The sequence below is a fragment of the Stigmatopora argus genome, chromosome 16 (genome assembly GCF_051989625.1).
Source record: "Stigmatopora argus isolate UIUO_Sarg chromosome 16, RoL_Sarg_1.0, whole genome shotgun sequence".
Lineage (NCBI taxonomy): Eukaryota > Metazoa > Chordata > Actinopteri > Syngnathiformes > Syngnathidae > Stigmatopora > Stigmatopora argus.
In genome coordinates this window covers 9,741,765-9,769,065 of record NC_135402.1, presented here as the reverse complement: position 1 = coordinate 9,769,065, position 27,301 = coordinate 9,741,765, and the positions used below count along the sequence as shown (strand labels likewise).

The window sequence follows — 27,301 nt, the reverse complement described above, 5'->3', positions numbered from 1 at the left end:
ATTTCCCTCCGCTGGCCGCGAGGAAGTTGCTGTTTTGCAGTTGACGCCGCTTGTACACGTAGCCTACTAGTAGGATGTGGCCATTGATAATGGTGGCGCTGTATCAAACTCGCTGTCCTGCGCATTTGTAAGACATTACCTTTTCTCTACTCACATTTTGTGCCGTCTCAATATCGTACGCTCACATCACTTATCAAGCAACAACACGGTTCCGTTTTTTAGTTTAATCCCCGGATTTGAAGCGGAAAAGCTGAAGTGTTTCCCCCCTCCCGTCTGTTAGCCGTTAGGCTAACCAGCGGTAATGCTAACGACTCCGATGAATGCTAACGTTAGCACGCCGGAGATAGTGGACCATTTTTCGAAAAAATGCAATCGCCAGGTGACAAGCGACTCGGGGTGGACCGATCGAGAGCCCTCGTCGGTTGTGAATTTGCAAAGAAATCCGTCGGGAGAAAGGCCGATCGCGTGTCCTGATTTCGGACATTTTCCGGCGACTTTGGACCGCAGTGTTTTGCTTGTTACGTTGTCAGGACATGGTTTTTTTAAACTACCTTCGAATAGTCGTCGAAAAAACAAAAACTTCTTACAGGAAGTTGCAATTTTTGCTTTGAATAATCAATTTTAGAGGAATAATCGAGTAGCTACATTTTCAACAAGTGGCGCATGATGGGTTGATATGGTGTTTCTGTAACAGTGCATATTCATTTGGGTAGTCAACCAGATGAGGGATATTTGTTAAAGATGTGATCTATTTATGTGTAAAAGATCTATATTTCCATTATTCTTATAGATTCAGCGATGTACTCTGGACTTGTCCCCAATATTTGAAAATGATTTATATTCTCAGGGCCATTTGGCCACTGTATACTGCAGATGGGTTATCATTAAAATTCAGGGATCATGCAAGTAAGAAAGCATTCACCCAAATACAATTTTATTTGCTGCTCTTGGTAGTAATAGATTTCAAATACATTTTAAAATTGGAAGGATCATTGAAAATAGATTGGACTTCTATTCGACAATGGCAGTGGATGACGTGTTAACCTAGTGTATGTTTGTTTTGGGGAAATGAACTCAAGTTCGTATGATCAAATGTCAAATGGAATGAACAATCCTCAACTCGTTGAACTTTAGTTTGCTGTTTTTACGCATTGTTTATTAATTTCAGTAGCTTGGAAACAAACTACATGAACTGGTAAATGAGTCCGTGTTCATGAAACAGAAGAAAACATGCCCAATGGGGCGGATGTATATGACGCTAAAAAACTAGACATTTCCTTATAGTTCATCAATGACCACTTTTTTTCAATTTTTTTACATTAATAATGTGTTCCAAGTTAGCTCATTCACTGCCATGGATGCCAATATCTAGTACCTGAGCTCCTTCTCCATTCCTAAAACATGCATGTTAGGTCATCGTCGGTGAATTAACGTTTTGTGTGATTACCAGGCGACCACTCCAGGATGTACTTTCCAGATGCCACGTTGTACTGTAAAATTTGCAAGCATCACAGGCTCCTGCACAAACATAGGTGTGGTTCTGCCCACGTTTTGCCTTTTAGTTAACCACCTGTTCTTTTTCTATCCAGCTACGACTGATTCCGACTTCATCAGTGAGACCTTCAGGATCAGCTTGATCCTCACACCTCTGCTGCCATGCAGCCCCCACCTCGGACCGGACCACCGGGGGCCTCTGGACCTCCTCCTCCTTCCGGGACGAATATGTTCCGCAGGACCAGACCTCCCAAACATGCAGGAACAACGGCAGCACCTGCTTTAGTCCCGCCCTCTACCCAACCCATGACAGACCCATTTGCTTTTGTCCGAGCCCCCCCTCCTACGAGTGCAGGGGGTGCCCCAGTACTCCAGAGCAACTCTCTGCCAGCACAAGCTCCTCCCACTTGCACCTACACTCTGGCAGGCCTAGCTCAAGACCCACAACTGCATACACTTGAGGGCATCCCAGTTGCTCCGGGTGGCCCCCAGCAGTCCTCCCTGCCGGGGGTGCCCATGTTCAGTCACCACAGTTCAACCACACCTGGTCTTCCTACAGAACACCCACCATCGCATTCTGAACAAGGTTACTTTAATTCAAGGGAGCATACGTTGGCAGTGGCCGCGGAACCACCATCTGTGCCCTCAGAACCGATACCAAGTCAGACATTTAATCAGGAATACCATGCACAGTCTCCTCAACCTGTCCCCTTCCAGCCAGTGCCTCCTGCTGCCACCTCTTCTCAAAGGGCCCCCGATCACGGAAGCCGTCCTCCATCCGTTCAGAACTACTTTCAGCCGACGAGCGATCCTCCTCAACAGCCTTTCAATCCACCGCCGCAGGTTCAGTTGCACCCCTCAAATGCACCAACTCCTCCCATGCATTTTGGGCATCCTCAAAATCCTCTTCTACACCAAAACCCCACGGGTAACCCAGGCTCAAATTCTGGTGGACCAAATAGCAGCCAACAGCATAACTCGCATTTCCAACCTCAGAACTACTTCATGCAGACCTCTGCCCCGCAAGAGACATGGTTCGCTCAAGCACCACAGGACCCAGCCTATCACCAAATGGTGAATGCCCCCCTCCCCTTACAGCAGCAACCAGACTCCATGTCTCATCATCATCCACCTAACTTGGATCCTCAGCATGGCTCCGCCTCAACAACAGTCCAATACGCTCAAGATACTGGTACACTGTCCATGTTTTTCAGTGACGATGTAGAAAATGAGGAAACCTTGGCCGGAGAACGAAAAAAGGTAATGAACGGTATTCCTGATTCCTCACATCCTCCAAATAATTTGCAAGGTTCGACGCCAGCTCACTGTGGTCTAGCGAACGTTCCTTTTGATAACCAAGGATCCCATTTACAAGACAATTCGCATATACCGTATATGAACGACGGAAGCGCTGCGTCACAGGGGAGGACTCCACAGTACGACCATGTTGAGAATTTGGAGTGTGTTCCAAATCAAGAAGTATTACCCAGTGAATGTCACGGTAGTCCTGCAGGATTACCTGCAGCCCATGCAGGAGACAGCTATGAAACTGGGCCCAACCTGGAGACTCCGGATTCTCTTCCCAGACCAATGAGGTCTGCCAGTGCATCATCAAATTACAGTAATATGAGTCACGGAAGTGGGACTGCTGGGCGTCGTCAACAGGGTGTAGTTGGTACTTTTATCCAGCAGGAAAGCCCGCGGCCAGCAGAGGATGCCAACTTGCCTCCAGTTGCCGCTGCCGGAGGATACTTCGAACAGATCGACTCGTCCCCAGCTGGAAATATGGCCGCCCAGGCAAGCCCCTCCGAGCAAATGTGGCCCACAACACCTAGCCCCCCGAAACCAACGGGTATCTTCCAGGCCAGTGCTAACAGCTCATTTGAGCCCGTCCGCTTACACGGGGTTGGGGTGCGGCCTGCTGAGGTGGATAGAGCTAACATGGTAGCGGAGGGTGGCACGGACCCCACGCCAGGCAATCTGGAACAGCCGCCAGATAATATGGAAAATATTTACGGGCCAGGTCACCCTCTGCCCATCGGTTTACCTCACTCGACGCACCCAGTAGCTCAGGCTCACTCCCGACCTTCATCACGTGCCTTGGGCGCCAGTCGTCCTTGTGAGAGCCCCGCCACGACTTTATGGGCCCACGGTGATCCCACCCACTTGGCTGCCAGCATTGTCCTAGCACCCGCTGCGCCAACTGTTCTTGCTCCGCTAAGGGAGCCCAGTGTAGATGTCATACAGCCTCCAGAGGATTGTCCACTGGACCTCCATCCTCCTCAAAGAACGCAACAACACTCGGAAAACCTAGAGAACCCACCAAAGGTGAGTGAGTCAGACAATGCGGACTCTCAAGGCAATCTGGGATATGCGTCTCTCCTTGTGTCCGAATCCCTCCAGCAACCTGTTCTGATTGCACCACCTGTCTCTAATTATGTGATTCCCCCAAGTACCTTTGCTCCAGTCCCCAGTCTAAGTACTGCCCCTACAAGAACACTCGGACAGACAGGCAGTGGATCCCATTCATCTGGTCTCACCCTCAATCAGAATCTCGCCCCTGCTCCCGCCTCAAACCCACTCCCCCTCAATTTGACAAGAGAAAGTGCCGAAACATCAAGCCTAGGAAGCGCCTTGGCACAGCCCCTTCCAGTCCGCCCCACCGTCTCTCGTGGTCAATCTTTGAGTAGAGATACACAATTAGCTCTGCCGGTTAATCCTCCGGCTCCTGTCACCAATCATAATCAGCCCTCAAATTATGAACTTCTTGATTTTTCTATGCACCAATCACACAGCCAAATTCAATCATCTGGCTACCCTTCTGCTTTCCATGAGTCTTCGCAATCTAGTAATGGATTTTACATGCAGGTCACCAAAGATGCGCAACACGGGCTAAGAATAGACAGGAATGCTCCTGACCAGAGTTCTGGCCCTTCTGCGCCAACTCAAGCCACGGCAGCTTCCTCATCCGCTCCACCCGCCTTGCCAACCACATCAGCATCCGCCCCACTGGTTTCCACAGCTCCGTCATCATCTGCCCCACCGGTCTCGTTGCCATCTTCAGTGAACGCGGGGATCCGGCCACAAGCAGAACCTGCAAGGATACCACCGGAGGCGCATGCTCCAGCACAGGGGCATAGCGACGCCTCTTTGCCCGTAAGCGGAGTACAGCCTTCTTCTGGTCTGTATCCAGCCCAGATGCAAGGTCCCCCTACTGCAGGCATTTCTCTGGGGTCAGTTCCTTCCCAGCAAGCTCCCTCAGAGCCAGCTCGACCACCTTCCTCCTCTGGCAGTCAGCAGGGCTACGGGCCCCCTCCTTCTGGCCCAGGACAGATGTACGGAGGCTATTATGGAAACTACGGAGAATATCCTGATGGCCGAGCACCATATCCTTCTGGTCAGTACCCACCTGGCGATCCTCGAGCTCAGCAGTATTATCAGGTAATATTCAGAATATTGCTTTCTTTGCAGTTCTCAACAATTATGACTTGCTGCGAAATTAAAGCAAGCCACACGTTTTTTCGTTTACATATATACTTATTATACGTGTGTATATTTTTCTAAATCTTAGGAGGGACCTTATAGAAACAGAGGTGATCCGTGGTATGGCAGGCCAGAGGGCCCCCACCCAGCTTACCGTGACCCGAACTATCAGTATCGAGAGCCTCAACCCGAGCGACCCAGCTCCAGGGCTAGTCAGTACTCTGATCGCCCTTCATCCAGGTTAGTGCAATGGTGTCGTATGGACCTAATTTCCATCTGTATTTATTGTCTTTTAATGCGCTTTCCACTTTGTTTTCAATTTTGCTCCCTTCTTTTTTAAGGCAAGGCTATAATGAGGACTACCACAGAGCAAACCGAAGTGCCTACGACGAATATTATGCAAATTACGGCAAGCACTATGACTATGCTGGTATTAGAAATTGTCTGTGTTTTGTAGAACTAAACTTGCAAAATTTGAAAGCTTGAAAGCATGAACCTCATTGTTCCCTTGGCTAGGATATAACTACGGACACTATGACCCACGATACAGAGGATACTATGATCAGTCCTATTGGTCCACTTATGATGACAACTATAGAAGCCGAGACAACTACTATAATCAGCAGGTGTATCCGAACAGGTATATTTTGCAAAACAAATATGCTAAAACTTGACCACAATTTTACCGGCATACCTATGTCAAATAAAATCGCCCTTCTCATAGGAAAGAAGGCTACGATGACCAATGGCGCTACTACCCCGGCTACGATAGCAGTTTTGACGACGACTATCGGCGGCGGGGTGGCGATGCTTACAACGATGACTTTGACCGACGGAGTGTACACAGCGAACAGTCTGCTCACAGCGTGCATAGCTCTCATAGCCATCATAGCCGACGAAGCAGCTTCAGCTCCAGGTCCCAACAGGTAACTGTTTTTATAGCGATGGTAAGGTCATGAGACAGTTTCTAAGAGTCTTTTTTTTAAATTATAGTTTCTAATTGACGGTGATAGACGTGTTAATTGGATGTCTTTTGCTGGTGGCCACTGTTTGAAAATATCCTCAGATTTTTTTGTTCATCGATTACAGTGACGTAGAACAATATATTTTTTTTTCCACTACATGACATAAGGTATACTTGACTAGTCTTCCCACTTATTGACCTGTTGCCAGTCATGTAAGAGATTAAAAACTGGAATAGATTTAACACTGACTACAGTGGTACATTTAAATGCAACATTTTCAGGTCATGAAACACTTTGATATGTAAATAACTGTTTCAAAGCAATTTTGTTCTTCATTTAAAATGACTGGTGTGAAGTAAATGAAGAAGCGGCCCCAGTTATCCATCCATGACTGATATTTCAGACAATATGTCTGTAATCCACTTACCATCACTACGATATTGAAGCAGAAGGAAGCATTAAACGCGACGAATCCTTGGCGTGGCCTCTCTGTACTCAAAGACGAGATGGTCATACATTATTTTGGAAAAAGCAGTTATTTAATGCTAAGGTGTTTTGAATTCATAATTTGAAGTTGTTTAGATGTGATGTGTGTTTATGTGCATGTGTTAGTGTGCTTTGTTGCCTGTTAGCTTCCTTCTTACACATACGAATAGTTTTTGCATGCTTGTTCTTCACTTTAATACATTATTACATCATTTTCTTATGATTTTCTCATTTTTGTGTGGTTATTGTTCTTTCATACAAAATTGGGACACTTTGATCATTTTTAAAGGATTTAGATAACTGTTTTTCTTAGGACCGTGGAACGAATTCGAGAATTTACATATAAAATACTGCTATTTATGAAAAACCCAAGTTACGAAACTGGTTCTGGAACCAATCTATTTTGCGAGTAGAAGTATACCACTGTATTCACTTTTCACAAATTTTTTGCTAAAAATCTTTTCGTTTAGGGTTTGTATTGCCTGTTCCAAAACCCCCTAAGGCTTCCCTCTCTGAATCTCCATGTGACTTATGGCTCATTTTCCTAACCCAAATTGATTGCCGTCCTTTTACACTTGCAGAGCCAAGTATACAGGAGCCAGCCAGACTTGGTGTCAGCGGTCTATGATGCCACATCATCCACAATGGCCGTGGACTACTCTTATGGACAATACCCAAACCAAACTGACGCCTCCCAGAATTATGGCCAGTACCTCTATCCCTCAGAGTACACAGCTGACAGCACCTGGATCGCCCCTGAACAGCGTAATTATGCCATCCTCTTTAAAGATAAGGACTACTTGTTATCTCTCATGCGTGTGTGGATCTCCCTGTAGCACCCCCTCGTCCAGCCACCCCAGAGAAGTACACCATGCCCCACCGTTGTGCCCGCTTTGGACCTGGCGGTCATCTCGTCCAGGTTCTGCCCAATCTTCCTTCAGCCGGACAGCCTGCTCTTGTCGATATTCACAACCTGGAGGTACTTTTAAAACCCATGTTATGTATGGCTTTATTCTACTTCTGTTATAAAAAAATGATTCATTTGTAATTATCAGACAATGCTACAGAACACTTTGGATCAGGAAGAACTGCGATCTTTCCCTGGACCGCTTGTGAAGTAGGTTTTTTGGTTAATCAGTTTTTTTTGTCTGAACGTCTTAAAGGTGCCACTAAAGTTGTTGTTGTTGTTCTTATTCTTTTGGAATCTAACTCTGAAGTCCTCTATCATTCATGAAGTGATTGTTTTGAAACTGTTTTTTTTTCCTCCGACCTCACCAATATATTTGACATCCTTTGCCTCAGAGAGGAGACCCACAAGGTGGATGTCATAAAGTTCTCCCAAAACAAAGCACTTGCTTGCTCCCATGACAACAACCTCTTGGACAGAGACTCCGCCCGTCTACTTTGGGACTTCATTGTGCTGCTGTGTAGACAAAATGGGGTAAGATATTACACTGCAAGGGCCTCCCAGTCAATGGGAGCTTACGAGTTAATACCTAAAAATCTAAATCAATACAGTAAGTAATACCTTGACATACCAGTTCCCGACATACAAGGAATTTGAGATACAAGTAAAATTCCGAGCAAATATTTTCCTTGAGATACGAGCATACAAGTGAACTGGCCGAGACACGATAGGCTGCTTATGATTTCAGCGCACTATCTTTCTCGCCGCATCTCCCTCATGTAAAGATCTCTACGAGCACTTGGCGGAGCATTCCGTTATTTTATTACATGAGTGGTTTACGTGTGACGGAGCTGGCTCGCCAATACGAGAGGAGTTTTTCAACAATATGCACCATCCTGAAGCAGAATGACGCTATTAAGGATATCAAGCCTTCCAAAGACTAACTATAATTTCCAAGCTGCGCAGTCATGACAAGATGGAGAGACTTCTTTTAATATGGATAAAAGATAAACAGTTAGCGTGAGATAGCATCACCGAGTCGATAATTTGCGAAAAAGCCAGACCACACGTCCGGCAACCAAACGTCCGGTCACGACCTTCAACACCACATTCCACCTTCATTTAAGATACATTTATTTTTACGTATGTTATGTTACGAGTGCATTGCCGTCCAACAAATGTCTTTCTTTCCTTTGCGTTGTACTGAATGTGTAATTTTAGTATTAAACATCATAACCACTAGATATTTGTTACTCTGTTAGTAGATGGTGAATTAGAACCAATAAAAATATGTTACTTCCATTGTAATATCCTGCTTTTTTAGTGTGTTTTCAGAGAGTGGGAATGAATTAATTTGTATTTAGTTCATTTCTATGGGAAACATTGATTTGAGATACGAGTAAATCGACATAGGAGCTCAGTCCTGGAACGCATTAAACTCGTACCTCAAGGTATTACTCTACATTAAAAAAATTAAAAAAGATGAATGAAATTATGCGATCGGACCCGATTTCTGATTGTGACATCCCTACCTTATTACAAATCAATAGTAAGATGAAAAACTGTTGTTGAATATTTAGGTTTATTAGAATCCAAAGGAAGGAATCCTCTTCTTTCTTCCATTTGAACACACATCCGTTTGTTAGCATATGGTTTAGTTATTCTCCGCTGAAAATTCTATACTTAAGTGGGAGATTCAATTTGTCAATTTCAGATCTAGAGAAGCCTGGTGGCCCGCCAGGTTTATAAATGACTCGTGAACACCCTGAGTAGATGTAGAAAACTTTTTATCTCAGATCACAGAACATCCGAGTTGTCCTCCCCTTACACACTTTCAAAACAGTGAACATGTCTGTAAATGTGATTGAGTTTAATCGATGACAAAAGACGCTCCATCCACTTTGATTGGAGTAGCTGTTCGGCTCTCAGTGAGAATGAATCAGAAATCACTCGCCGACGACAGCAAATGAATTAACAAGATCCTCCAGTTTCTATTATGACTCTGTTAAAATCTAACATGTCAGAAAATTGCCCACCTCAAGCACAGCCTATTAAAAATACACTTTTACTAGCAAAAAGTGAATTTACACTGTCACTACTTAGACAAAGTGTAACATTAGATCCGAGATGGCGGCGCGCACAGGTGCAGTGGATCTTTGCTCTCCAGTTTTTGTGACTTTTTATATTTTTATATTACTTATTTTTTTTTTTTACTGGGAAAACACTTTTTGGAGTAGCACTACCAATTTCGTTATACGCAGCTGTGTATGATGACAATAAAGGCTTTTGATTTGATTATCAGGTTGACTTCTGATTAATATATCTTAATAGCTGAGGCAAATTTTCTCCCCAATACACTCAGACGGTGGTAGGAACCGACATTGCCGATCTGCTGCTGAAGGAGCATCGCTCAGTGTGGCTACCAGGAAAGAGTCCAAATGAAGCAAACCTGATCGATTTCAACAACGAGCCATTGGCCAGAGCTGAAGAGGAGCCAGGAGCCGGACCGCTGTCCCTGTTGTCGGACACCTTCATGACGGTCCCAGAAAATGTCGGAAAAGAGACGGAGCGCTTTCGGGAGCTGCTGTTGTTTGGTCGCAAAAAGGTCAATATAAAAAAAAAAGTCTCTTGTGTTACTTGCATGTGTTTTTATGCAAACAATGAACCATTTTCCCTTTTCTGCACATCAGGATGCACTTGAAGCAGCTATGAAGGCAGGTTTGTGGGGCCATGCTCTCCTGCTGGCCAGTAAGATGGACAACAGGACACATGCACGTGTCATGACAAGGTGAGTGTGACCTTTTTTGAAGGCCATCTATATTAGGGATCATCAACTCTGTCCCCTCAAGGGGACTTGTCCAGTCTCTTTTCCATATTTCCCTTTTCCAACACACCTGAATCAAAGAATCAAGTTTGTTGTCAGGCATCTGGAGTGATTGTTGACAAGTTGATCTTTTGATTCAGATGAGTTCGAGGAGGGAGACACCTTGGAACAGAGTTGGTGACCCCTGTTCTACACACTAGAATCTAGAAATAAAATGTCATTTTAGTGAGTAGTCCAGATCTGTAGTGTTTTAGATTTTCATGCATTATATTATTTCACTTTTGTAGATTTGCCCAATGGACATGCAAATTTACTCACTCTCTGCATGTTTCAATTATTTTCTTGTGGATTTTTTTTTATATAAAAGTTTAATATGCAAAAAGTCCTCTTAATTCTGCAATGACTTTTTTCTTAATTAGAAAAATGAGGAATACAATTTGCACTGATCCATGTCATGTTTCATGTTTCATCTTTTAACACAGATATACTAGTTAGTAGTTCTTATATTTTTTTGTTTTCATTTCTACTTATTTATTTGACAGGTTTGCAAACAGCTTGCCGATCAATGACCCTCTCCAGACAGTGTACCAACTCATGTCGGGTAGAATGCCTGCTTCAGCTACTGTAAGTCTTTTATTTCTTTGTATATAAAATGAATAAAATAGTATTAGGGTATGCCTTTGTCTGTTTGTTTGAAAACCTGACACTTGGGTTGTTGCGTAGTGCTGTGGAGAGGAAAAATGGGGTGACTGGCGTCCTCACCTAGCCATGATGTTGTCAAACCTCACACACACGCTGGATCTGGACACACGCACTATTACCACCATGGGGGACACTCTTGGTAAGGTAGAAGCGCAGCTGAAGACATTTCTATCCAAAAGCACAGAAAAGTCATATGTTTTTGTGTCTTAGCTTCAAAGGGGCTGATTGACGCGGCGCACTTTTGCTACTTAATGGCTCAGACTGATCTAGGCGTTTACCCCAAAAAGAGCACCAAGATGGTTCTGGTTGGCTCTAACAACAGGTGGAGAACCGTTGTTTAAATGTGTTTGCATATCTCTGTAATGGAATTTTTTTTAAAGTCAACTCTGTGTCTGTATACCCACCTTAGTTTACCCTTCTACCACTTTGCGACTAATGAAGCTATCCAGAGGACAGAATCCTATGAGTATGCTCAGTCTCTAGGCTCCCAGCCTCGCCCCCTGCCCAATTTCCAGGTATCTTATTATTTTTTTCAGCATACTTTGAATGTTAAAACAAGGAATTGTACCGTTTTCACACTTTAATGTTTCTTATAAGGTCTACAAGTTGATCTATGCCTGCCGATTGGCCGAAGCAGGCCTGAGTGCTCAGGCATTCCAATACTGTGAAGTCATCTCTAGGACGGTCCTCATGCAGCCCTCCTATTACTCTCCTGTATTCATTAGCCAAGTCATTCAGGTGAGGTCCTTATTTATTGATAACATTTATGAACAGTAAAGGCAAAAAGAGATTCAAAATACACAAGAATGTAAGGATGCATGGATTGGATTAAAACTTCAAATGGTTTAAAAGGCCTCATAAATGTCGTCTAAATTTGACCGTACCGATTTTAATATTTCAACAGATGTCGGAAAAGCTGCGGTTCTTTGACCCCCAACTGAAGGAAAAGCCGGAGCAGGAGTTGTTCAATGAGCCTGACTGGTTGATTCATCTCAGGCATCTAGATGGGCAGATCAGAGTGAGTAGGAAGACAAGTAGGCTTCTAGAATGCAACTTGGACACAGCTCTAAATGCTCATGCTTCTCGGGTTGTCCAGATGGGGGGAATAGCCTACACCGGTGGCCATGTAAGCCCTGCGCAACTTAGCAGCAGTAGCCCCAGCTCAGAACTGGATCAAGCCAGCCCGGGTGAACCTTACAACATACCACTGGAGTTGGACGGCCCAGGCCCTGAAAACCCACTGATGAGCTCCTTAATGCCTGGCCCAGCACCCCAAGGAATACAACTCGTGCCTCCAGGTTTGTGCGTCGATGTGATGAATTTATTAATTATCACTCTAACTCAATTTAATACAATCTCACTGGTCCGTTAGCTCCCTCCTCTATCCTCCAAGACGGAATGGCCCCTCCTCAACCCCTCTACAATGTGCCGCAGTTCTACCCGGTACCCCCCAGTGGGCCAAGCGGTCACGTACCTTTGCCAGGCTACCCTTCACACGAGCCGGCTTATGCACCTCCCCAGTTCCAGGCACCGCCCATGCAGTCAGAAATGTACCCTGGAGCTCACCAGCAGTCCATGCCTCCACCCCCTCATATGGGACAGACGTCACCTGTCGCGCCCCTACCTCATTCGCCGGTTCAAACCAGCTACCCGCATATGCCACCTTCGCCCGGTCATGTGGGCGCACCGCCAGAGATGGAGATCAACCATCCGATATCACCGCACAGAAGCCCCCTTACGCCGCAGATGGATTTCTATGACCACATGGCACAATTGGTAAGGGTTAGGTACAGTAATCCCTTGAATATCATGGTTAATTTAGACCAGACATGGCCGCGATAAACGAAAAACCACGAAGTCGGATCACCCCTATTATAACTACCCTTTTTTTTCTTCAGTGCTGAGTCCTAGTAGCAAGTGGAAAAGTGGCTTCAGCGTGGATTTTCACATTTTCATGAACTTAAAAAAATTAAGAAATAAAATTTCCCCCCAGAAAAAAAATCTGTGAAAGTTGAAGCCGCGATATTCAAGGGATTACTGTACAATATGAAACAACCTCGTTACCGTGCGGTGCTCACAAGTCAATCTTTAACGCAGGCGCCCGGCAGGCGATCGAGGACCACGTCACAGTCTTCAATCCACCGAGTAAGTTGGGCTACGTTCACACACACTATACTAAGGGTGTCAAACTCGGGTTGGTTCGCGGGCCACATTAACGTCAACTTGACTTCATGCGGGCCGGACCACTTTAGATATAATTAGATTTTTTTAAATAAATTAAAAGCCCTGAATATTCAGTTTTTTATAGATCTAAAACAATGTTTGTTAGCTTTTTAAATATTTTTTAGATTTTACAAAATGATTTTTGAACTAAAAACACAGAAAAAATGGATTAAAAAATTACAATTATTGATTTAAAAGGGGAAAAATTAGGAAATTTGATATACATCTGTACTCTTTATTTTAATTTGATCCTAAAACAGAAAGTCGGCACTCATGATTTACTTTCCCGGGCCACACAAAATGATGCGGCGGGCCGCCGCTTTGACACGTGCACTATACTATATGCAACACTTATCAGATTCTAATAGCTAGAGAGTGTTGACTAACATGTTTACTGCCATTTGTTTTTTTAGGCCTCGGGCCGACGCTCTCGCACAACTTCAGAATCGTCCACGCACTCTGGAGGGCGCGACAGGAGCAATTCGGCTGCTAAGCAGGCTTCTCCACCGCCTCCCTCAATTCCTGAGCAGCCCCGTCAAGAGGAGGGCAAGAAAGCCAAGAAGGAATCTCCCAAAAAGGTCTTTCGATATACCCATACGGTGCAATTACACGGAAAATGTTCTCAATAAATATAAAGTGGACTTTAACTTTAAATGCACTCAAACTGTTCAATATTTCAATACTTTTTGTGAGATAATTCTTGATTTATATCACTGGCAAACAGAGTGGTGGTGGTGTGGGCTGGCTCACCACATGGCTTTACAGGAAGGGCAAGAATGAGGCTCACTTGCCGGATGACAAAAACAAATCCGTAAGCCGCAGTCTTTTGTCAAACTCCCAAATTAAGTGCAAACCTGACAACCGTTTTTGTCTCTGTTTAGATTGTGTGGGACGAAAAGAAGCAGAAATGGGTGGACTTGAACGAGCCAGAGGAAGAGGTTTGGACAGCATGTCTACTAAATAAGCTGTGGTGATATTACATTAATATTCAAATGTTGCTTTTTAACCCGTTCAGAGTAAACCCCTAGCACCGCCTCCGCCTACGTTCCCCATGATGGCTCCCATGCCTATTCCTCCAAATTCTGCTGGACCCCCAGGCAGCGGTCCTCCAGTCAACATGTTCTCCCGGAGAGCTGGTAAGACCAAGATTACAGAAACCTAAATTTAGCAAGACTGTTTTTTTTTCTGTGGAAATTATTCTCAACTACATCTCCAATTCCAATTAAGGTGGGGAAATGTATTAAACAATCAATACAACAGAATACAATGAATTGGAAATTAGGTACCGTATTTTCACGACTATACGGCGCATCGTATTTTTAGCCGCAGTGTCAGAACGAGTGCTATTTCTGTATTTTACACACACAAAGGACGCACCGTTTTTATAGACGCAGCCAGGCATGGCAAAACATACACCATCTTAAACATACACACTACACCCACACGCTAAAAACACATTTTTACAAAGGCAACGGAAGTAAAACTGAGTTCGGTTGTACTTTATTTAGCCATTTTACAATGTACTCACGTCATCATCACCCACAAATCCATCAAAGTCCTCATTTTCTGTGTCCGAATTGAACAATTGTCCAAATGAGTCATCGAAAACGCTGAGTTTTATACATTCGTCCAGGTGGCCACAATCCATTCACAAATAGTAGCTAGCTAGTAGCTAGCGTAACTATTCCAACGCTGTCTTCCATGCTTCGTAAAGTTGTGTTGATGTCGATGGCCAGGGCACAAACCATTGGGTGTATTGACAAAAGAACTATATATCCCAGCAGTAACTGCACAGTACTTTTTCTACGGGGAAAATAGTAGAGTCGGGGGCTGCTTGCCGTAGTTGTGAGAGCTGTAGAGGATGGTGTACCCTATCGACTGATTTATTTTATTTTATCGTGATAACAATTTTAGTATTGGTCCATATATAAAGCGCACTGGATTATAAGGCGCCCTGTCTATTTTTGAGAAAATTTAAGACTTATGTGCACCTTATAGTCGTGAAAATACGGTATGTTGTATTCTGTTTTCATTTCTATAACGCAACATACCAATGTCATTGAACTTGGGGTTGTGTTTGCCAAAGTCCAAAAAAGACTCTAAAGCAGGGGTGTTAAATCTACAATCCAGCGGACAGGCACTTTTTAGCTGTGTGTATTGCCTCATAGCTGGAAATACGATTCATGTAACGCTTTGATCCCGACTAATCTCGATACTACACTTTAAGGTGATTATTCAGGCACAACAGCTAACTGCTGTCGGCTAGTGGACCCGAGTAGAAATAAAGCCACCTATAGTTTATTTCCACTAAAACACTCCGTAAAGATTCACAGTTTCAATCGATACAAGGATCGTACAATGTAATATTGCAGAATCGATATTTGAAAATAAATAAATAACAACACTATACATAAAACATAAAAACACCTTTACTGTAGTAAATAAGAAATCTAATTATTTTATTTTTTCCACACGGGCACTGTAAAACCAGAATTTATTCAGTTGTGTGAGCGAGCGTGCATTACAGTAATCCCTCGAATATCACGGTTGATCTAGTAAGGTCACCCTTATTATAACTACCTTTTTTTTCTTCAATGCTGAGTCCTGGTAGCAAGCGGAACATTTTTATGAATTTTAAAAATAAAATAGAAAATATGTATATATTTTTTCAAATAATTAATAGCAGGAAAAAATTGCTAAGAAGTGATTTCGCGATAATCGAGGGAAGACTACTGCCCTTTGCTCGATTTCCTTTCTGCAGTCACATTCATTTTATGGCCCCATGCAGTCAAGACTGCGCCATCAATGCGTTATTAAGGAACCCTCAAATGCCTCAAATCTAACAGGGTGTGACCTGAAAATCCCCTAAAATCAACAGAAAGTGACCATTAAAAATGAAGCTTGGAATCTCCCAACAAGTGATTCAAAATGTACAGGAAGTAATGGGGGCATAATTACTCATCGCCTCCCATTGACAAAGATAGATGTCCAATTCACTTATTATCTGTGTATGCTCATCTTTCAGTGCCATTGACGGTGGTAGACGTCCAATCCATTTTGACTGGGGGCTCCATCGTTTATACAGACCTCCCAGTCAAACTGGTTTGGACATCTAGTGCCAGTAAGGTGACTTTTTTTTTTTAACCCAAAACAAACGAGATCTAGTCTGGATGAATGTGGCCTTTGAACCAAACTGAGTTTGACACCCCCGCTTTAACGCCTTGCCTAAATAGGAAAGTAGTTCTTGTCTGTGTTAAAGCTGTACATCTCAATTGAATAAGAAAAGACAAAAATGTTGTACACAAGATTCAAGATAACATTTCTGGACTAAAATATGAAACAAAATAAGTCCATCCTTCCTCTTGAGGTTTGAAGAGCAGATACGTGGATGTGCTGAACCCCGGCGGTGGCGGCGGCAAACCAGCTGGGATGGGCCCCCCCGCTCCTCCAATGGAGCTATTTGCTCCTCTCGCGCCCATGTCCATGCCCACCAACTTATTTGTGCCCAGTTCAGGTGTGTAAACACAATGCATAAATAAGGGACACTCTGGCTTTGAAATTCTTGAAAAAAAATGTTTTTCTGTTTTATATTCATCAGCAGTTTGTAAATGGTCAATATCAAATAGTGATCGACTGATACATCGGGCCGATATTTAGCAATTTGACGTGTATCGGCTTTTTTTTTTATCTGACTGGGTGATATGAAGAAATCAATTTAAAACTGGGTTATTTCAGCTTAGTTACATCCGCGCTTGACCTCTGTCTCTCCGGCTTTAATATAGTTGAGGGCATTGATGTTGTTGCGACTGCTATTCTTCAATTTGTGGCGCACTTTAATGGTGATAAACAGAGACACACCAGCACCAAAGCAATTTTAACCCTCTGTTGCCTTGCCACTATACAAATAAAGTTGAATTGTACATTCAATAACATATATCAACATAATTTGTAAGAATCCTAAATATATTTAATAACTACATGAGTAGAATGGATCATTTTGACTTGAGCGTTTCTTTAGGATGGATCGATGTGATTTAATAAAGATCTATGAAGTTCAGGGCTTGCATTATTATTATTTTTTATACTTTTACTGAAAATTAATATTGGCTTCATGTATCGGTTATTAGCCTCCTTTTAAGTACAGGGTGTTCCAAAATGTTTGACCCCATTTTGTAGGCCAATCATTTTCCCAATTGTCAAATTTTCATAGCACAGTACAAACGTCATGTTTTTGCGTGTAACCTTTGTTATTTCTTTCTTTTCAGGTTAAGAAATTCCATTCATTTCAAAAGAAAGGGCATATTGCGTGTTAGAGTATGCTCGGAATCCATCAACCAAAACAGTGCAGCATGCCTTCTTCACTAATTTTGTATTTGTGGGCCAAACTCAATGACAAATGTGCACTAAACACATCAAAGTTTGCTTTTGCTAACATTATAGGTGCTACTCAAAATATCAGATATGTCCTAGTTGGGCTTATGGCATACTACACTGAAAATGTACTTAGTACTTGGATGGGAGACTGCCTGGGAATACTGTATAGGTGCTGTAAGCTCTTATGTTAGAGGAGGGGTCCCAAACACTAAAGTGAGACTGAGACCCCTGGTGTAGGCTGTATTTAATATTCGGTTGGGATTTCTTTATTCTTAACTTGAAACATTTTCCATGAGGTTACACAGAGAACAAGATAAACTGATGTAAAGTTTAATATCTAAACAGATCCTATTAAGTTTGCTTTTGCTAAAATTATAGGTGCTATTCAAAATCTCAGATCTCATGTCCTAGTTGGGCTTATGACATACTATCCTGAAAATGCAGGAAGTTAAGCAGGGTTGGGCCTGGTTAGTACTTGGGTGGGAGACTGACCGCCTGGGAATACCAGGTGCTCTAAGCTAAGATGTTACGAGGCCTGTGAGAAGCAGTGGGATCTCTAATTTACATTTATTCTACAGGGGACCCGTGGCCTAACTGGTAAATCATAACCCTTGGAACCTCACACCAGAGGTGGTGGGGACACGCCAATCATCCAACAGCCAAAATTCTTAGCCAGCCGGTTGCAGGGCAAACTCCACACAGGACCGGGATTTGAACCCACGCGGCCAGAGGTGTGAGGTTACGAGGGTTATGATTTACCAGTCAACTCCATAGGATCTGTTTAGATCAGGGGTGTCAGACTCGGGTTGGTTCGTGGGCCGCATTAACGTCAACTCGATTTCATGTGGGCTGGACCATTTTAGATATAATATTTAGATTTTTTTTAATAAATGGATTAAAAGCCCTGAATATTTAGTTTTTTATAGATCTAGAACAATGTTTATATTAGCTTTTTTATATATTTTTAGATTTTACAAAATGATTTTTGAACTAAAAACACAGAAACATTTATTAAAAAATTACAATTATTGATTTTAAAGGAGAAAAATCAGGAAATGTAATATACATCTATACTCTTCATTTTAATTTGATCCTAAAACAGAAAGTCGGCACTCATGATTTACTTTCCCGGGCCACACAAAATGGTGTGGCGGGCCAGATTTGGCCCCCGGGCCGCCACTTTGACACAGGTGGGTTAGATATTCAACTTTACATCAGTTTATATTGTTCTCTGTGTAACCTCATGGAAAATGTTTCAAGTGAAGGATAAAGAAATCCCAACCGAATATTAAATAAAGCCTACAAATGCTCTACACCAGGGGTGTCAATCTCACTTTAATGTTTGAGAAACCCTGCTTTAACATAAGATCTTACAGCACCTGGTATTCCCAGGCAATCCCCCATCCAAGTGTTAACCAGGCCCACCTCTGCTTAGTGTCCAAGATCAGGCAAAATTTCAGTGTAGTATGCCATAAGCCCAACTAGGACATGAGACTTGCTAAAAGAGGAAGTGTGGAAACCCAGACACTTTCCAGCCCATTTTTCTTTTTAATTTTATTTTTTTATTTTTTTGGTGTCGAGTCCTAATTTGTTTTGTAGTTGGAGCTTTCTTTGCCAAATTTGTGAAGAAGGCACGCTGCACTGTCTTGGGTGACTGAGTCCGAGCATACTCTAAACACGCAAAATGCCTTTTCTTTGGAAGTGAATGGCATTTCTTAACCCGAAAAAGAAAGAAATACCAAACGTTACACGCAAAAACGAAGTTTCTACACAAGCTGTGAAAATTTGATAATTGTGAAAATGATTGGCCTATGAAATGGGGTCAAACATTTTGGAACACACTGCATAATAATCATTATCGGTCGATCACTATTATCAATGGCTTTAGTAGTTCTATTTTCAATATTCTACATAATTGCAAATATGTACAGTACTCAAGGTAGCATTGGACAGTTACATTTTCTCAGAAACTCCATGTTTTAAGTATTATTGGAATGTTGGGTCATCAAATGACAATGGCAGTTAAATTTGAATCCTGCAGGTACAAAACAGTGAAGGAGTGAATGATTACCATGATTATTGGTTGACTCTTCTGCCATAGCTCCCAATGATCAGCAACCAATGGAAGGCAGTGAAGGAGGAAATCACAATCAAACCTCACCAAACAGTTCTGTTCCACAGGCATGTGATTTCATTTTTTTCTATCTTACTTGATGAACCTGGAGGTGCCACAAAAGTTTTTCTATTTATTAGTAAAAACTTTCTTGATTGGTTGAACAAAAACAGTTTTGATCAAAAATACACTCACTGGAAAAATACTCTAAAGTACTCTTACATTGATGAAATTTTATTCAGGTCAAAGTACAGGTGGAAAAATCTACTTGAAAATGTACTTGTGGACAAAATGCTGTATTTGTTATCAAGTTTGTTACATTTTGTAAATCTGTTTGAAAAACTATTTTTACAAAAGTATAGTACTAGTACCCCTCTTTATGAAAGTTAATTGATCCCAGAAATTGTTATGTAAATTGGATATTTTTGTAAGTAGAGCAGCACTTTACATTGCAAACATTCCACAATCTTTCATACTAGTCATTATAAACCAGTGGTGTGCTGTCAGGGCCTTTCAAGGCCTTCTCTGCTGGCCTAAGAAATATCTGAATCATATATTATATATTGTCCATCAATACTTATGAAATAATTCCAAATTGTCTGTTAACTTCCTTTCCTTTCATTGCTTTCCCGCTGGTTGCACTGCTTCCAGATGTGTGTTTTCATATTGAAGCATTTAACCAATCACATTTCAGCCATTATTTCTATATATTTGTAGTCAAGACCTTCTAATAATAACAAAACAAAGTGTGGCCAATTCGTGGTGTAGAGGTTAACTCACCTGTCTCCCATGTGGGCAGCTGGGGTTCGAATCCTGGTCGGGAAACATTTTCCCTTAGTTGTTTCTATATATTTGTAGTCAAGACCTTCCAATAATGACAAATTAAGTGTGGCCCAAGTGGCGTAGAGGTTCGTTCACCTGACTGCCATGTGGGAGGCTGTGGTTCGAATCCCAGTTGGGAAACATTTTCCCTTAGTTGTTTCTATATATTTGTAGTCAAGACCTTCCAATAATGACAAATTAAGTGTGGCCCAAGTGGCGTAGAGGTTCGTTCACCTGACTGCCATGTGGGAGGCTGGGGTTCGAATCCCGCTCTCGTTTGACTGATCACTACACTATGTAGTTCAGTAAATGGATGATCCTTTTTTCATTAAAATAAAGACTTAGTCATTTTTTTCAGCAAAACAATTATGTTCCGGTCAGCCTTCGGCTTGACAGTTGGGGGAGGGGGGTCCTGGTGGTGTTCGGCAGTCGGCCTTCGGCCGACTGCCGACACCATGCAGTCGTTGACTGGCGACACCGGGACGTGAACCCTCGACACCCAGGTCGCAGGCAGGTGACTAACCCACTACACCACGAGGCGGCCCGCCTATACATGGTCATTTGGTGCTTTTATTTAAGGAAAGACTGAAGGACTTAGTCTTTTTTAATGGCAAAATGGTTCATCATCCACCGAGATTCGAACCCTGCCTGCACACACGGCAGTCAGTTGAACAAACCTCTACACCATGAAGTGGCCACACTTAACTTTGCTATTTTTGGAAAGTCTTGATGACACACGGTTGTTTTTATTTAAGGCAAAAATGACTACCAACTGGGATTTGAACCCTGTCTGCCCACATGGTAGGCTGGTAACAGAACCACTACACCATGAAGTGGCAACACTTTACCTTGACATTATTGGAAAGTGTTGACTATACATATACATATACATATACATATACATATACATATACATATACATATACATATACATATACATATACATATACATATACATATACATATACATATACATATACATATACATATACATATACATATACATATACATATACATATACATATACATATACATATACATATACATATACATATACATATACATATACATATACATATACATATACATATACATATACATATACATATACATATACATATACATATACATATACATATACATATACATATACATATACATATACATATACATATACATATACATATACATATATATATACATATATATATACATATATACATATATGACAACATGTGTGACAACATTTCCCGAATATGGGATGAATAAAGTTATCCAATCCAATATATACATATATACACATATACACACACACATATACACACACATATATACACACACATATATACACACACATATATACACACACACACACATATACACACACATATACACACATACATACACACACATACACATACATACATATACACACATATATATGTATATATACACACATATGTATATATATGTGTGTGTATATATATCTATCTATCTATCTATATATATATATATATATATATATATATATATACATATACATATATATATATATATATATATATATATATATATATATATATATATATATATATATATATATACATATATATACATATATGACAACATGTGTGACAACATTTCCCGAATATGGGATGAATAAAGTTATCCAATCCAATATATACATATATACACATATACACACACACATATACACACACATATATACACACACATATATACACACACATATATACACACACACACACATATACACACACATATACACACATATATATACACACATATACACACATATATATACACACATATACACACATACATACACACACATACACATACATACATATACACACATATATATGTATATATACACACATATGTATATATATGTGTGTGTATATATATCTATATATATATATCTATATCTATATATATATATATATATATATATATATATATATATATATATATATATATATATATATATATAAATAAATAAATAAATAACAGTCACCAATTCCAGTTCTCAAGAGCACCTATCCAGTCCCTTTTGCATGTCTCCCTCCTCCACCTCACCTCCAACTTAGAGTAAATTGAATTTGTTACATTACAGAAAAAGCTAGAAAAACAAACTGATTTACACTTAACCTTTCAGATGTTCAACCCGACCTTGTTACCACCCGTCCCGCAAGGCCCACCTGCCCTGGACGGCTCTCAATCCGGAGAGGTGAGACTAAGCTGGCCCCATAGCGGGATGCTCCACACCCAATAACTCATTGTGTTCCCCAACATAATAGCACGTGTTTAAGTCATCTGCTCATTTTAATCCAATTGCTCATGGTGTCTTCTTTTTGACAGTCGTCTCCACGTCCAACGCTCGGCGGCAACTTTAAACCGATGCATGGGAGACGATTGATTAATAAAGCCTTGTGATTTTTCTCGTTTTTTTCCCCCTTTCTCGCTTTCCTCAGCTCTCACGGTCTAGCTCAATGAGTTCTTTATCACGTGAAGTGAGTCAGCATTTAAACCAGGTACTTTGTTATTTTACAAGGGGTGCAATCAAGCACCCCTCCCCCCCATGGCCCCAAACTCACCAACCCCAGTCGTCGCCCCCCGCTTGTTGCATCACTACCACCACGCTTCCATCCCACGCCTACCGTCTCCAGCGTTTAAAATCGACCGTGTTGGAATTTTTAGTCATTGAGGTTAATTAACTTCATCGGCATGTTGCAATTAACTGTCAGTATTGTAGTTGGCATGGTTACTAAACAATGTGAAACGTGGCTTGTGTTGAGCGTTTTAATTGTGTGGCTCTTTTTATCTGTCGTGGATTTAATGTATTTTGTCAATCGCATACATCCAATCTGTTTGAACTCGGAGGGCTGAGGAGTGAATTCATTTATATTTCATATTTCAGACCTCCCAGTTCAAACGTATTGGACGTCTATCATTGGTTCGAATCGATCTGCCAGGAGAATATTTTGCAAAAAATAAGAGCTGGCGTTACTTGTCGTTACAGAATCATCCAGGTCTGAGAAACCCACCTGTAGGGGGCGCCGCCTTTTTGTAACCCAACACGGGTGTCATCCCGAAAGGACGACAACTTCGGCTACGAGGCGACGGATCCGCCCGGAATGTCAAATCAACGGCTCACCCACTCTGAAGTCTGATTTTTAAACATGCCTGGTGTTTTTGTTTGAAGCGGAACGCAGGCTTCGTTTAGGGTAGGAATGAAAAACTCCTCGGCTCTATGGTTTAGCACAAGAAGCCTCTTGAATTTTATCCCGTCTTAAATGTGCAGCAGTTGAAAGAAAGGACTTAAAGAAGGAGGGCAAAAAAACTATCGCATCATGATGTTCTGGATGTTTTTGAGACAAAAACTCCAAAAGGAACCAGATGCGAGGGTGCTGCATGTTTCCACATATTTATTTACATACCCTCCTGTCAATCAAACGACCCAACTTTTCTGTCCAAATATCCTTTAATGGGCGAGCGGCAAAGCATTCGTAACATGCAAAAAAAAGAAAAACCCCAAATGTTTGTATATCAGATGGATTGTATTTATGAGCTTTAGACATAAAGATGTGTTTGAGGAACTAATTTTTGTGTGTGATTAAAAAAAGCATTTAGCGCTAATGTCACCAATGCAATGTTTGTTCTGGCCTCTGCTACAAATCCATTGTGAAACGAGAGCAAGTTGTACTTTTGAGTATAACACTGTGATTTACTAACCTGATTTTTAACGAATGAAATCATCAGCTATTTAATTCCGTTATTGTTTTGTAGACTTGATTTGACAAGATCCCCTTTTGTTTCAGAAAATTGGTGTAATATAGAAGAAATAAAGGCAAATACTTAATAAAGGTATTTTTGAGCTGAGCATTTTGATATGTTTGTGTTGATTAAATGATTTAAAACAGTCGCAAAACAGTTTGAGAGGGCCAGTTCAAAATGGCAGGCGAAATGTTAATTACAATAAATATTAAGGGCCCTATTCCCCAATTTTATCATTAAAAAAAGTTCCAATTGAATTTTAAACATCTAGGATGTTTTCAGAAGTGAGTTAACTCATTAGTTGCTATTGACATTTGTCAACTTTGGACTCAATTGTCTAGAACGTCTCTCATTTGCCGAAATCTGAACCACTGAGTGCCGTTTGCGCTTTGTGAACGGCGGTCTCCAACAGGTTGTGCTCGCGAAGCAGCTCACGGAGGACGCCTGCGTCCATCTCCAATAGCATCCCTGCGCGCAAACACCCGCCAATTAGCAAAAAGCACGGGTGTATTTTAGCCTAGTGTGGCTTACCGGTGATTTCACGCGCACGAAGCGGGTCCAGTTCCTCCACCCGCAAGAACAGCGTCTCCCCCAAGGCCTCGGCGTCTTCGCCGTCTGACGTGTCGCTGACGTCCGTCTCGTCTAGACGCCGCCTGCGAATTGGAAATGGCTGTTGGCAGTTAGGGTTCAAATCCCAGGTGGGAATAATTTTTCCCTTAAATAGAAACAACTGTGTGTAGTCAAGACTTTCCAACAATGACAGAGTTAAGTGTGGCCTCTTCATGGTGTAGAGGACTAAATAAGAAAAAAAACAAAGGATGGATAGCACTCAATAAGAAAGTTATTTAAAAAAAAAAAAAGCCAGGTCAAAACATTAGTGTTTATTCAATAAATGTATGATGTAAAATTTGATATGGGACTTGGAGCTGGGAAACTTATTTATTGAATATTTATTAGTTCTTGTTATTATTTATTGATTATTAGTTCTTGTTATTATTTATTGATTATTTATTTATCTGTTTGTTGTTGTTATTTGGGCACTTTGTGGTGAAGCTTTAAATCTCATTATACTTGTATAATGACAATAAAAGCATTCAATTCAATTCAACTAGTGAATGGAAGTGGAAGTGTAGCCACCTATTGTTTATTTCCACCAAAAATACACTAAATATCAGATTTTCAGAAGGATTTAGCATCGATATGAGAATGGTGAAACGTAACATCGCAATCTATCACAGATTTTTATTTTATTTTTTATTTAAAACTACTTCAATAGCCATGGTGGAAAATAAATGTTACTTGCATGATGAGAGCAGAATAACGCGGTTACAAAATAAGCTTCTCATTATATGCAAGAATCAAAACAAAAATGGCCTGCTCAGTGCATATCCAATCATGGTCAACTTTGTTTGAAAGGGGGGAAAAAAAATCAGGCAGAGGCACTCGAACCCGGGCAAAATACATGCCGCTTCCCTTAACCGCTAAACTTCGGGGAAGCAAACCTAATGGAAAGCTCGTGTAATATGCAGAGCATTTATCCAGTTGGGTGAGGATTATATTTTTCCCCACAAACAAGGTGATGTGGGCGTAGATTTTTTTTTTGTCTTGATGGATGGAGCAAAATTTTAAACCCTGTTACATGTGGATAAGGCCAAAGTCACTTACTGTTGCAAGGTTTTGAGTGCTTTTGTCAGCTGCTCTTCAAGCTGTTTGGGATCTGCCAGAAGTTTTAACACGGCATCCTTGTCCTGCTCCAGTAACATACCTTATGAAATTCAACCACATTTCCATTACAAGTCGGAAAAAAATGCTTATGTACGTCCATGTGGTCACGCGGTTGACTAACCTGTGATTTTCTGCGAGTATCCAGTGTTGTAAACGTCGATCAGGTTGAAAAGTTGCTCGCCTAAAGAATCAGAAGACACGGAGCCGTCGTCTTCGCTGCAAACGAAGAAGTGTTAATTAGGTGTGTGGATAAGAAAGTTCAAAATTATTATTAGTATTATTGATAATCGGGATGTATACAGTTTATGTAGACTTATCTGCACCCCAAATATAGAATTTTTTTCTCAAAGTGTGACCTATCGTAGTCAAAAGGTGCACACAAGATAAAAGGAAATAATATGTTGCTAAGGGGATATTTTTCTTATTACACTTCAATTTTGAGTTAGAGTTCTATTTATTTAATAAGGGACAGCACATATTAATGAACATATTTAGTCATGTTAATGAACATGTATATATATATTTATATATACCAGATTTTCACGACTATAAGGCGCACCGCATTATAAGGCGCACCCTCAATGAAGACACATTTTAATTTTCAGTCACCTCTAGAGCCAGCCTTTGTTGATGTTTTGGAATTTTTTTGTACAAAATCTTGGATTGGGGGAGGAACTTTGTGTTTTTGTAAACCAAAGTGGCATCTGCATATTTAACAGTATTGTTCCAGTTCAGGCGTTTGTCTTTTAATATCTGACAGTGGTGGTGCGTTTTTGGCTTTCTGTCCAATACTTTCAGAGCGTGCTTATAAATGGTTTCAATTGGTTTTAGTGTTATTTTGCAAGCCGATGACCAACTTGTTAGGCAGTTAGTCAAGCGTGATGATCCTTTTGTCAAAATATAATTTTGTTAGCTTGTTTCTAGAGAACCTCAAATTGGACAAACTGAATTTAATTTTATTTGGAGTCTTTTTTATCTCTCGTTTGAAGACAAGTTTAGAGTCAAGAGTGACTCCTAGGGATTTAAATTCTTGGACTACATTGATTGTTTTTCCTTGGACCAGTCCGGAGGCGTGACACACACACCCTGAATTGGTGCCCAGCCAATCACAGGGCACAAGGAGACGGACAACTGTTCACGCTCACACTCGTACCTAGGGGCAATTTAGAGTGTACAATCAGCCTAACATACATGGTTTTAGGATGTGGGAGGAAACCAGAGTACCCAGATAAAACCCACACAAGATGCAAACTCCATACAGTGATGACCGAGCTGGGATCAAACCCTCGACCCGAGGACTGTGAGGATCATTTGTTCACCGAGCCACCCGCTTTAACATTACATGACGTTAATCTCCAAAATGTATTTACTTCTTTTCAGTATG

At 41.4% G+C, this 27,301-nt stretch overlaps 2 protein-coding genes across 5 annotated transcripts; one reads left to right on the top strand and one right to left on the bottom strand.

The window, feature by feature from the left end:
• Window positions 1-24,297, top strand: sec16a (SEC16 homolog A, endoplasmic reticulum export factor). Of its 4 annotated transcripts, XM_077622417.1 has the most exons (31): window positions 1-127; window positions 1,590-3,822; window positions 4,363-4,935; window positions 5,066-5,217; window positions 5,319-5,407; window positions 5,494-5,617; window positions 5,702-5,903; window positions 7,010-7,193; window positions 7,265-7,407; window positions 7,484-7,545; window positions 7,731-7,869; window positions 9,698-9,940; window positions 10,026-10,123; window positions 10,702-10,783; window positions 10,883-11,000; window positions 11,072-11,183; window positions 11,271-11,376; window positions 11,459-11,599; window positions 11,766-11,879; window positions 11,958-12,159; window positions 12,234-12,637; window positions 12,959-13,006; window positions 13,498-13,662; window positions 13,809-13,895; window positions 13,966-14,022; window positions 14,100-14,220; window positions 16,452-16,598; window positions 19,560-19,639; window positions 22,574-22,645; window positions 22,890-22,949; window positions 23,438-24,297. In XM_077622417.1, the coding sequence occupies exons 2-31, from the start codon at window positions 1,657-1,659 to the stop codon at window positions 23,486-23,488; spliced, it is 6,342 nt and encodes a 2,113-aa protein (XP_077478543.1). In that variant the 5' UTR covers window positions 1-127; window positions 1,590-1,656; the 3' UTR covers window positions 23,489-24,297. The 4 variants fall into 4 exon arrangements, with proteins under 4 accessions (XP_077478543.1, XP_077478540.1, XP_077478541.1 ...); XM_077622414.1 differs by having other exon boundaries at window positions 1,590-4,935; XM_077622415.1 differs by lacking the exon at window positions 22,890-22,949 and having other exon boundaries at window positions 1,590-4,935.
• On the bottom strand, window positions 23,827-27,256 carry LOC144091331 (uncharacterized). The gene is made up of 5 exons (XM_077623565.1): window positions 27,237-27,256; window positions 26,039-26,133; window positions 25,858-25,957; window positions 24,724-24,845; window positions 23,827-24,660 (listed from the first exon to the last, which is right to left on the bottom strand). The coding sequence occupies exons 1-5, from the start codon at window positions 27,254-27,256 to the stop codon at window positions 24,542-24,544; spliced, it is 456 nt and encodes a 151-aa protein (XP_077479691.1). The 3' UTR covers window positions 23,827-24,541.
• Between the last annotated feature and the right edge of the window lie 45 nt (window positions 27,257-27,301).